Source organism: Montipora capricornis, chromosome 13, assembly GCF_036669925.1.
Source record: "Montipora capricornis isolate CH-2021 chromosome 13, ASM3666992v2, whole genome shotgun sequence".
NCBI classification, from domain to species: domain Eukaryota; kingdom Metazoa; phylum Cnidaria; class Anthozoa; order Scleractinia; family Acroporidae; genus Montipora; species Montipora capricornis.
Genome location: NC_090895.1, coordinates 23,934,874 through 23,947,373, shown reverse-complemented (window position 1 = coordinate 23,947,373; position 12,500 = coordinate 23,934,874). Strand labels below are relative to the sequence as shown.

The 12,500-nt window shown below is 38.8% G+C and overlaps 1 protein-coding gene and 1 long non-coding RNA gene across 4 annotated transcripts in view; both read left to right on the top strand.

Annotated features, from left to right (window-relative positions):
- LOC138030716 (hemicentin-1-like) overlaps window positions 1-3,599 on the top strand; it is a 36,106-nt gene extending 32,507 nt beyond the window's left edge. Inside the window, exons 9-12 of the mRNA XM_068878594.1 lie at window positions 1-173; window positions 663-908; window positions 2,408-2,650; window positions 3,289-3,599. The exon at window positions 1-173 is cut by the window's left edge and continues 88 nt beyond it. Coding sequence (XP_068734695.1) covers window positions 1-173; window positions 663-908; window positions 2,408-2,650; window positions 3,289-3,599 — 973 coding nt within the window. The remainder of the gene's footprint in view (window positions 174-662; window positions 909-2,407; window positions 2,651-3,288) is intronic.
- A 106-nt stretch (window positions 3,600-3,705) lies between these two features.
- LOC138030132 (uncharacterized) lies at window positions 3,706-9,977 on the top strand. Of its 3 annotated transcripts, none has more exons than XR_011128038.1 (3): window positions 3,706-5,933; window positions 7,413-7,597; window positions 8,503-9,977. It is a non-coding gene; the product is annotated as an uncharacterized lncRNA (long non-coding RNA). The 3 variants fall into 3 exon arrangements; XR_011128036.1 differs by having other exon boundaries at window positions 3,707-5,928; XR_011128037.1 differs by having other exon boundaries at window positions 3,710-5,873.
- The last annotated feature ends 2,523 nt before the right edge of the window (window positions 9,978-12,500 follow it).

The window sequence follows — 12,500 nt, the reverse complement described above, 5'->3', positions numbered from 1 at the left end:
CCCTGCTGTCCATACATATCAGTTGTATCTAAATGGAATGATGGTGAATGAAACCAGCACAACAGGAGTTTGGAAGAGAACAATGACAACTAGAGGAGAGTTTGTCTACAAATGCATGGTTAATAACACTGTTGGAACAGCAATGAGCACAAATGTCACCATCACTGTCAATGGTAATGAAGTTACGTTTTGCAGATTGTTAATTCTCTGGCCTACGGTACACACTGTACACGTAATCTCTTAAAATAAAGCACAAACCAGCAAAAGGTAATTGACATAAACATCTTCAGTGTAGCATGAATCTCATTTAGAGTCAAAGCAAAAGTGAAATAATGCCAAAAAAATCTCTGAACACAAACCATTTGTGACCTCTTTGTCAGAGTTCGATGCCTTAGTGCAGTACATGTTCACTGTAGTTCAGGGGTGCCAAATTTGAGTGCTCCAGGTTCTCTGATCATGCACCTGTATCTGCCTTAGCTTGTGACAAATTCAAATCCACCAAACTTACATTTGGACAAATGAATGTAAAATAACCGATTGATTGCTTTTATTTCAGTTGAGTTCTCAATGCTGTAGCTGTATCCTTTTACTTGAACAGTTACCTCACGTACTTTACTGTGGTCAAGGTCTAATGCTAACCTCTCATGCTGTTATGTTTACAGTTCCTTCATTCATCCAGCCAATAGACGATGAGATGATAATTGAAGGTGGAAATGTGAACTTGACTTGCAATGCATCAGGCTTTCCTACACCAACTGTTTTCTGGGTCAAGACCAGCAATGGAGAACGCACTAATAGGACTGAGTTGGTTTTCACAAATATCAGTAGAGATCAAGCTGGAGAATACAGATGTGAAGCTAGTAATCTATGTAACACTGCCACAGAGCTGGCAACAGTTGATGTGCAGTGTAAGTTTCTTAAAATACAATTATGTGTCAGGTGTTCTAGGACAAAAGGCATTGCTACTTTGAAAAGCTGACAATAAAAAAAGTTAAAAGTTCTCAAAATGCACTTGCCTACATTGTATGGCTTGTGCAATTTGTTTTTATATTGAGTGTATATTATCAACACAACAGAAGGTCACGGTTTCTGATTGGTCAATGACAATAGAGTGCAATACGGAAGAAGCGATGAAGTACGGTAATTTTGTCCAGTATACAATAAAAAGTCATATGATCTTGCTCGTGCACTTCATGTTTTATGGTCGTTTGTGATGTTTTGGAAGTTCTCAAGCCTATCATGACTCGTACAATTCTGCGAACTTTCAAAACATCACTTGTGCCTATAAATCACAAACTGACTATACTTGATCCTGTTCATGATTTTGTATATTTATGTTGGATAACCATCACTGAAATTATAGAAAGAACTTAAAATTTGCACATTGTACTCAGGGTTCTTGTTAAGAGCCGGTAACCGGTTATTTTTACCGGCTGTTCAAGTAAATGTTACCGGCTGTTTCACTGAAATATTTACCGAAATTATCCAAGGAATGTTCGTCTGTTCAAAGGTGAAATTACATTTCGTTTATGGGAAAATATTGCTTTCCCCCTCCAACCAATCCTGTGAAGATATCTGGCACATGTTATTGTTTCGAAAATATACCATTTGCAGACCTTCCAACTCTCACGCATTTTGCGTGAGACACACGCATTTGATATATTTCTCACGCCCACACGCATAGACACCACTTTCTTACGCCTCCAGCGTCCGTCCTAAAAGCAGCTAAATCTGTTACTTATGAATACAACAAAGCACATAAGCGTAAGCTATAATGGTTAACATTGAAGTATAGGTTAATGCTGATAGCTAGTTGCGAGCTAGTCAGTGTTGTTGTTTTGTAAATACGAAAACCCAGAACTTTTACTTCTTAAACGGCAATATTAATCAAAGAAGTTACATAAATTATTGAATGCAGATGTCAAAAAAAGTGTTACTTTTGAGATTCTATGGGACATTTTTGTACCTTTAGAATTTTGTAAATCTTTTCTGAAAATGCAGAAAATCGCATTTCTGGGACTCAAATTTTCAAAATGTTTCCGGGGGGGGGGGCATGCCCCCGGACCCCCCTAGGTGACAGCCAATGAAATAGCATAACCTACTTTCCTTTTGCTGAGTATTAAATTAATTTAGCAGCCGCTGGCATGTGACAGCGATCGATACGAACGTCAAGTTAAGACTTGAGCTTGCCAACCCATGCAGGGGCAGGTAACAAAGTTACCTGCTATTTTTGGTTTTTTACCTCCTGTGCAAAAACTTAGCAAGACCCCTGTTTTTGTATGAAGTAGGGTTGGGCAAATGCACCTACATTTGTGGAGAAGCTGACACACCTGAAATTACCGAAGTTAGGGTAACGGTTGACTTTTGTCTGTATTGATTGCTTGCGATGTGTTTTGTCATTATTTAGTTCAGCCAGTAATTACACATATTTCTGCACCTCAAACCGTGAATAGAGGCAATGTAGTGACCCTCAACTGTACAGCTGATGGTAAGCCAGCAGCATCTGTTCGCTGGACCAAACTTTCTGATAACAGTGATGTCAACATGCCTTTGGCCATCTCAGGCAAAGAGGATGAAGGAATCTATAGGTGTACTGCTTCAAACGGCATTGGATCAGTCGTCACCAGAGATACATCAATTGTTGTAAACTGTAAGTACTGCAAGATTGAATATTTGTGATTGGAATACCTGGAATCATTAAAATCTTGATCCCAAAGTAAAGTGAAGACAAATTAACTGATATCCATTGGAAGCTTAAAGATGGATGTACTTATTCAAACATTTCTGTTATTAGAAATCAAATCCTGTTCGAGAATACTGACGTTTGTGCAATCCCATGAATTTTAAATTTAAATGAAGTAAGGTTTGATAAAACTACGCAAGGGTCAGTACAGCAGAGCAAGGCGCCAGTTGACTGTTCGCCCTGGTTACAAGGGCTTTAGATGCCGATTTTGGGTAGGGAGAAAATATGGAGCACCAGCACAAAAACTGCAGTAGTCATAACCCACATTTTTCGCACAGGTGGGAGTAAGGTGTGATCAAGGTCCTTACTTCCAGTCTAACTCCTTGAAGCATAATACTATGGGGTATTCCCATTTCGCCGATGGTAGTCCATACCTGTTTTAACCACCTGTTTCATCTCCTCTGGCTACCTTAACAGGCAAACAGATGGGAATGCCACACAATCCTAAACTTACTCTGATCTCCCAAACAATTTGCCTTTAATACGGTAGAAACGGTTGCTATTAACAGAAACAGCATTCTCTTCATATACCTTTCCTTTTGTAGTTGCTGCAGTTATTGTACCTTTGGTGGATAGAATTATTGTGGAAAAAGGTGATGATGTCACATTATTCTGCAATGCCTCTGGAATGCCTCCGCCGACTGTGATGTGGACCTATGTGCCCAAAGGACGCAAACAGTACAGTGAGACGTGGTTGATCACTGATATTCAAGTCAGTAATCTTGGGGAATACCGCTGTGATGCAAACAATGCTTATGGGCATGCTACTGACTCTGTGACTATTGAGTTCGAAGGTAGGTTCTCACTTCATTGGTTGGGGATGAGGATAAAAAACCACTCTGTACAAGAAAACTAGGCAACACTGATTTCTCTAGTAGGGACTTTAAAATCTACGACGGCGACGCCCACGAACACGAACAATGTTTGATGTTGTGTGGTCGCCAAACATTTTCCGTTCTGGCTAGGCCCTTTCATTCAACTGAAAAGGGTTGAGAATTTTTCGACTCTTTATCATTCAAGAGAAGGGGTTCAGAGTTCTTGACCCTGTATCATTCAAGAAAACGTTTCACAATTTCTGACCCTGTATCATTCAAGAAACGGGTTCAGAATTCCTGATCCTGTATCATTCAAGAAAAGGGTTCAGAATTCCTGATCCTGTATCATTCAAGAAAAGGATTGCGACTTTCTGACTCTTTTTCATTCAAGAAACGGGTTTAGAATTCTTGACCCTGTATCATTCAAAAAACGGGTTCAAGATTTCTGACCCTGTATCATTCTAGAAAAGGGTGCAGAATTTCTGCCCCTGTATCATTGAAGAAAAGATTTCATAATATCTGACTCTTTAGCATTCATGAAAAGGGTTCGGATTTTTTGACTCTTTGTCATTCTAGTAAAGGGTTCAGAATTTTTTACCCTGTATCGTTCAAGAAAAGGGTTCAGAATTCTTGATCCCATCTAACACTAAAGGAAAGGGTTCAGAATTTCTGTCCACTTTTTGAAGGAAAGGATGCAGAATTTTTGAGCCCATTATTTATGAGTAGAGGAAAGGGTTCAGAATTTGAACTGAAAAATGGCCAATAAGGGTATTGTCTATGGCACTGTAGTTGTCCTAGTTCTCTTCAACACTTGGCCTCGAAAGAAACCCCATGCGTCCGTTTGCATCACTAAACATTTACATGATGAAACATCACTGCATTGTTGTTAACAAAGATTGTGCTTATCTTGAAACACATTAGTAGCAGGAGAATAACAACTGCATTGGTTGTTGCGTGTAATTTCAAAATGTAACAAGCGCGTAGCAATTTTGGACAAAAGTGTTGGGAGAAATTAACTTGCCAGTATTTAGTGGCATTACGCCCAAATAGCCGATCTCCCCCTCCCCCCTTCCCCCCTTCCCCCCTTTCCCTCCCTTTGCCTGAGTCCCTTTGTTGTAGTAATCGGCAACAAAGCGACTCAGCCTGTCTAATCCCATTCATAGCATTAGTCAGCTCAGCTGTCATAAGATCTTAGGTCTCACTTTTCAATATAATTAAAGATTTGTAGATCAGGTTAAGTATGTTTTTAAAAGTAGCCATATACAGAACCAGAACAAAAAGAAGAACGCAGTTGAATTTTTGGAGGACCAGATTGCAAGCAAGGTAGATATATACTTTTTAAAATGTATTTTACCTGTTAATAACATGCATTGAATAATTTCTCCATTCTAATTGGCTAACAGAATTGCACTTTCCAGGTAACACAGTGCAGAAGAAAGGTAATTCAGCGCAAAAAAGGGCCTCGGATGGCGATATTTTTTTGTGATTGCCTGATACGCGTGCGTCTCTTCTTATGAAATACGAATTTTTATATGAATATTATTAATAAGTAATCACAAGCTTTTTCTCGAGCAATTTGAAATAAATAAGCACCGTCTCGTAAACGTTTTTCAAAGGCTACAAATTGCAATCACCCTATGGGCTCGTGCCTTTTTTCACCTTTTAATATGACATTGCGTATTACCGCACATCGCTATCCTAAACTGTACTGCAATTCACGAAACCAGCATTTGCAACGTGAAAGCCTACTTCTCATTGAACTAAAATAACTATAATATGAACCCAGTAGTCATCCTTTGCTTCTCTGAGAGTCCTTGAGGCATTAAAACCCTTTCAGTGCCAGGACTGAAATCATGTAAATTCACCTCACAATTTGTATGAAATGTCACTTCCACAGAAGATTCTTATCAGCTTACGAGCTGTGATCTTGATATAACACCAAATTCCCATGACTACCTAACAAAGAACTCTATGGCACTATTTGGGAGAATCAACGTTTCGATCGTGGGAATGAGAAGGTTAATGAATTCAAAGCTTCTATAGGCCTTTATGGGTTCTGATCCTGTCAGAGGCTAACAAATTTTCTGAGTAATGTTAGGTGGTCTGTTTTCAAACTGTAGAGAGTTTATGCACTGTAATATTCTATTGAATATTAACTTCTGTTATCTGTTATTGTTCTTGCTTGCTGTTTTGCAACTGCAGGTGCTCTGATTGCCTTGATCATTGTAGCAGTGGTGGTGGTGGTCTTCTCATAGCCATCGCTGCTTGAAGCTTACAGAAGAAGAATGCTGCTGACCAAGGATCCCTCCAAAATGGTACTGGCTCGGCAAGCGTCGTGAAGCAGTTGCCAGCAGCTCAACCAAAAAAGATGTACAGTTGTAATAATAATAATAATAATAATAATAATAATAATAATAATAATAATAATAATAATAATAAGCACAAGAGCACTAATTGGGGACACTAATGCAATTAACTCAAATCAAATCAAATATTGGTTTTTATAGAGAGGGGAAAACCGGAGTCCCCGATAAAAACCTCTCGGAGCAGAGTAGAGAACCAGAAAACTCAACCCACATATGACACCGAGTCTGGAAACGAACCCGGGCCATATTGGTGGGAGGCGAGTGCTCTCACCACGGCGGCAGCCCATTTCTTGAACTTATGATACAACATGATAAGGAATTTTGCATGCGTGATAATTCTCAGGACGCCTACATGCCAAATTTCTCATACTGCTTTTTTCCAATGCAAATGGCCACGTTTCTAATACCATTTTTTATATTTTTCATTCAATGTCTCCCTCGGTACCACGTTTTTAATTCCAGGTTAAACCAAAACAAAAAAAAGATACTAAAATTGCCGCCATTTAGAAATTAGGCGTGAATGATTTGAAAGAAGCAACTTAGCATGTCATTTGCAGCTGACACAGTGCCCCCCTCGAACCTTGTCATATGATCCTGCGAACAGGCTCACTGTTGGGTTGTTCTGAGATCTTAGCTTCAATTTCCTCGTAAATGGTGTTTTGTTTAAAGTTAAGGGATGGGAATAACTGTTGTTGTTATATAGCTGAATTTAAGCCCCAGCAGTGCGCGCTCTCATTGGTTACTTCAAGGTCACATGACATCTAACAGAACAACTGTTTCCCGCCAAAAGTCTCCGAGCGGGCAACAGAGAAAAAGCTATGACGTCAGAGGGTAACAGTGCATTGCTACCCGCGAATGTTGACTGACGACTGCGTTTCTGTTGCCGTTGCACGTTTTTCTTTTTGTGCTATATAACAAATCACTTAATGACTGGTCCCTCAGGCAGCACTTCATTTTGTTTCCCTCGAATCTCATTGTTTCCCTCGGTTGCGCCTCGGGGAAACATTGAGATTCTCGGGAAACAAAATGAACTGTTTTCCGAGGGACCAGTCATTAAGTGTTTACTGTTGTGTTCTTGTAGTGGCACTCTTAAAGAACAAGGCACATAATAATACACACCCTTCATATGTAAATAAGTGGCCGAATAATTATTCTGCAGTTTAGCTAAGGGACGCCATAATTACTTAGATTTTGACATTGCACAATTTGTCAAACTTTACCAAAGAGAAGAGGTTGTTCGCAGGCAAAATGCTCCTTACCTCTCGACCACTGGGTATAACTTTTGTTGACAGATACCGTTGCTTCCACTTTTAGGTAAATATTCTCAAAGGGAGGACCCATAAGGCTAGGTTTTCTTGGTCTTATGTAATCTGGATTATTTTCATTGCCCTTTGTGTCCAATAACAATGGGTCTTGTCTTTCATTGCTTTTGTTACACGTTTTATTAGGTTTGTTTCATAGTCTTATTATTTAATGCTTCTCCTTTAGTCTTTCCTTGGAGCACTCAACAATGGCTGTTCAAGAAATGGCTGTTCAAGAGAGATGACACAATGGGAAAGAAGGGTGGCGGAAATGGATATGCCAGCGTAAATGGGTAATGGACAATGAGCAATACTAATGGTTAGTTACATAGACAGAGACCTGGAATCACACTCAATGACTCACGGTCACAGGTTAGCGGCGAAGGCGTGTAAACCTTCTACTTTTAGGCGTGCAACCCTTTTCGGAGTTCAGTGCATTGTGAAGCATCATTAGACTCTTTCCACTTGACCATTTTTCGTGCCAAACGAATTTTGAAGAAAAAAGGAGTGAAGAGAAAATATTTTGCCTTGGAATGGCCTTAGTAAGGCGTTTAATCATATGTTGTCAACGAGTGTGTATATCTTTTAATAAAACATAGCCATCAACACAACTATTCAGCCCTTACAGCTGGAATCAGATCATAAAGGTAGTATTCCATGTTCCAATGGCTAAAAAGAAAATAGTTCTTTTCTGGCTCACCCAGTAATTCTCAAATGGTCCAGTTAAATTTACCATACCTCAAATATTCTTGCTTATATCGGAAAAACAAATCTCTTCACTTTCCCGTTTTTTGTCTCGAGTTTGTGTTTCTTGTGACTGGAAAAGTTAACTGAATTTGTAGTCATCTGTCTGTTGCAATAACGACTTTACACAGCGCTTTGCTGTGTGAAATTGCATTAAAACAGGGAAGGGGGGTTGGGGTGGGGTGGTGTGCTGTCTGTGTAACTTGTGCAGTGAATAGCCCACTTTCGATATATTAAAATTCAGTCCTAAACAAAAGGCATCATCTCGAGGCTCTGGAGAATATACTCATACAAGTGCTTATATTTATGCCCCAGAGCCTCTAGATGATACCTTTGTTTAGGACTGAATTTTAATATATCGAAAATGGTCTATTCCCTTGTAGAATATCCAAAGTCATTTGTCATGATGACGAGATTTATTGACTTTCATTTGTTTCAAGGGATGTCTATTGAATTAAGAATATCTATTTTAAGTGCTGGTAATAGACGAAAGGTAGAAGTTATCCACGCACTTGTTGTTTTATTTTTTCAAGTTATTTCTCATCTCCTGTTCTCAAGACACTTTGGAAGTTTTAACAGTATTTCCAGAAACAAGTGGTCCATGGCTAAAGTCCTCACCTGTACATCGAGATTTTTAAGGTCAAGAGAAATTGATAACCATCCAGTCCTCTAATGGATCAGTGTTCGATAGACGCATCAACAAGCTTGTGCTTTTGTTAGAGTCGCCTTAAGGAAGACCGGGAAACCCCGAAGGGGAGTGGGGCCGTGTGCTGAATCAGAACCACGAAGGAATAGAACTCTATGTAGTTTTAATTGTTGAATCATTAAGAGAAAGAACTGTTCGTTTACGGAGCCATATATGTACTCGGTCCAGTCCATCTGAGTGGCCACTTATATCGTGACGTATACAACATAATCAGCGGAATCAAACAATCATAATATTTGTCTATGTATACGTATACATACATTTAACAATTATTTCATAAGCCCGCGTTGGATACGAGATAGTAAATAATAGCCAACGAGGCGCGTAGCGCCGAGTTGGCTACAACCAGTCTCCTATCCAACAAGCGCGCATAGAATACAAACGAAAAAAGCGAGAAAATCCGAGCGAAATCGAAAAAACGTGATGAAGATACGATGTTGTGTAATTACTGGTGGTTAGACAGACGCAGGCTCATCACAAAAAACATTCCTTACCTTTTCACTTACATCTAAACTTCGGAATTGATCAAAACTTTCCTCAATAACGTTTTTTTACTTTATTTAGTGAAAAATTTCGCTTTCCCGCGAAAATAATTTTAGCTTAGCAACGCTTAGCGCAATCATTTGCCATATAACGTCAAACTAAGGTATATGAGCTGATAACCGTGATTGATTAAACCAATCAGAGCACGAGAAATGCAATGAGCGAGGTTGAGAATTTAATAAATATGTATATTCTCTACTCGCACAAATCCCAGAATATACCTCTTTAACCCCCCAAAATGTTTGCATAGGCATTGTTTTCGATTTCTCTTGGGACGTCTATATGTCCCAGGAGAAATTGCAAACAATGATTATGCAAAATGTTGAAGGGGTCAAAGAGGTATATTATGGGATTTGTGCACGTAGAGAATAACATAATCAACGATAATACGCCTTCACTGTGGTCAGATTTTGTTTTAAGTCTTGTTTACAACAAGAACGGCAGTGTTGTATCACTATTTATCTCATTTTCGGGCAATGATTGCCTTAAATTGACGTGGACGTTTTTAGTGGCACTTTTGGATTCCGAAGTTAAAGTTGTTAACGATGTTCTCGGTTGCCCCACCACTAGATTTACCTCTTTCAACCTCGAAATTCAAGCGAGAAGAAACGTGTACTGCGAAAGATCCTATTTGATCAAGTATAGTAGATGATGAAATATGCGAATAAGTTTTAGCCTCGATATTCCAGACTGTAATTTAAGTTCAAAACAAAGTTGTTGGGCGCACTGAAGTACATGAATTACAGATAGTTTACATTGCACTGTTGTTTTTGTGGAAGCAAAGAAGGGTAAGGTGCAATGGGAGGAAAAGTTCATTGTCGTGTGATGCCTGTCGTAATGTCCCTAACTGATTAGAGTGTAATGTGAAGTGCTAAGTATCTACCCCATATCAACCATGTGAGCGTTAGCCCTACTACCTACTAACGTTCACGTGGTTCATATGGGGTAGATACTTAGCAATTCACATTACACTCTAATCAGTTAAGTCTGTTCAAATAAAAGTGCTAGACGGCCAACGTTTGCAAAAACGTAATCGTTCCTTGTACTTGTACATGTTCATAGCCGTGACTTTAACATCGTCAGTTCCCACGGCCTGCTCCCGTCTGACCTTGTAGCTAAGTCTGTAGAGCAGCGGTCAGAGTTTTCCTCTGTCCTTGTGTGTGGGCCCATTTTCATCAGTAGGGCTAACGCTCACATGGTTCATATAGGGTAGATACTTAGCACTTCACATTACACTCTAATCAGTTAAGTCTGTTCAAATAAAAGTGCTACACGGCCAACGTTTGCAAAAACGTAATCCTTCCTTGTAATGTCCTTAGTCCAGTTTTAATAACTGAACGGTAAAGTCTGGATAGCTGGAAAATAAAGACGCAGTGCGAAATGAGAGGTTATGAAGTAATAATTAAGTAAAATGTGTTTGGTGTTGTATTTGTCTCATTCAGCTTCCTTCAAAGTTTCATTTATAAAGTTCAATGTGTTTATACAAGAACCGATATGTGGTTGTATATACCTTGTTACAACCGCTAGTGGCTGTATATAATTCATTTAATTATTGCCTTAACCCTAATTATAAATTTTATCTGCATTTGTCATGGGCATAAATCCTGTTTTATGTTAGTTTATTTTTCGGAACTGTATCTTTGTTGTAGCAATAGTCACTTTTACGTCACCTATTATCCTTAACGTGCCAACCAGAGATCTCTTGGCTGTCTAAAGGAAGGTTCTTTTGTTGTGTGGTTGGCAAAATTTCAATTTCAAAAGAGTTGTTTATAAACAGTGAATATCGCCATAGATAGCACAAGACCTCAGAAGCATGTAGTTGCAGAAATATTGATAACGTGTAAATAAAGGGTCTTGACATGACGTTGATAGTCACGTGATCTTAGCGAGGATGGGACAGAGGACATCAGTACATCAGAGAGATTGAGCATCACGTTACGTGAAGGGGAAACGTGAAATGGAAAACTGGCAACGTCAGGCTGCTGTTTGCCTGTTTGAGTGGGAAGATTTTCTTCTTAAGCTTGTAACTCTTTTTCTTTTGAGAATTTTCTTGATGCCTGTTGCTAGCAGGCAAGAAATGAGCTGATATTAAACAGATTCCTCAGTCCACAGTCTTCTTTTACCCTTATTTTGCATTTTATCCTTTGTTTGCAGTTTGCGTTTTACACTGATCGATTGCCTCAAATGCATGATGCAACTGAAATTGTTATCACCTAGTATACTGCCTAGGGTACAGGGTTCCAATCGAGTCCTCACCGCCAATTTATATTATGTTAAGTTTATTTCATCTTTATTAAAATGCGGTAAATGGCTCAGCAAGCTGGTTTTTAATTGCCGTGTAACAATTACTGGGTATAACAGTACTGTTAAAAACGAATGATTACTAAATATAAGTTAGGACATAATTTATTTACCAATTATATATCTATTCCTATGGACTCTTAGTAAATGTAACTAGGTCAGTTTCGATGTCACGCAAATTTAATAACAATAGTGCAATTTAAATTTACAATATAATAATAAGAAACAAGCATACAACTAAAAATGTAAAAGATGTGTGTTCGGATATCGCAAGCTTAAAGCTTGCAAGATCTTTTATCTCAGTTGTTTGGTTAAATAAATGATTCCAAGCATTTGCACCCCAATAAAAAAATAAAATAAAATAAAAACGATGTTTAAGAAAATTCGTTTAAGGTAACTTCAGGGTTTCTATGAAACTGCTCCTGATACATTGGACCATTATTTTTGAAAACTTTAAACGTGTTAATTACCAAGTGCCTTTTTCTCTTTCATCTAAGTCAGACCACTCTAGGAAATTTAGTACATCTGATGATCTAATAGAATAATCAGCCCTAGTAATAATCTGTTTCTCTATTTTGTTACTTTTGAAATCTGGGGGGACTGGGACTGGGACTGGTAACATGGCAGAGTAAACGTGTTTCGCCGAGCTCCCTGAATCGTCGCGGAAATTTTATAGTTTTTTAATGCCGGGCAAACGCAAAAACCGGTCAAAAGGTTCCAAAGACACTTTGCCATCTCCAGAAGAAAAAAAATCGAAAGACGAAGCGGCAAAGGCACACTCAACTGCTTCGGAGACTGACGAAGTGTTCCAAGCTTTAGAAATGGCGGAAGGTTTATAGGGAAGAAGCTTGAAGCTGTACTTAAAAAATTGCAAAAGCTTGATACTATTGAAAGCCGCTTGAACCAGATGCACACAACACTGGCAAGTATTGAAGAAAATGTAAGCAGGCTGGATTCGGAAGTTGAAGGTCTCAAAACAAA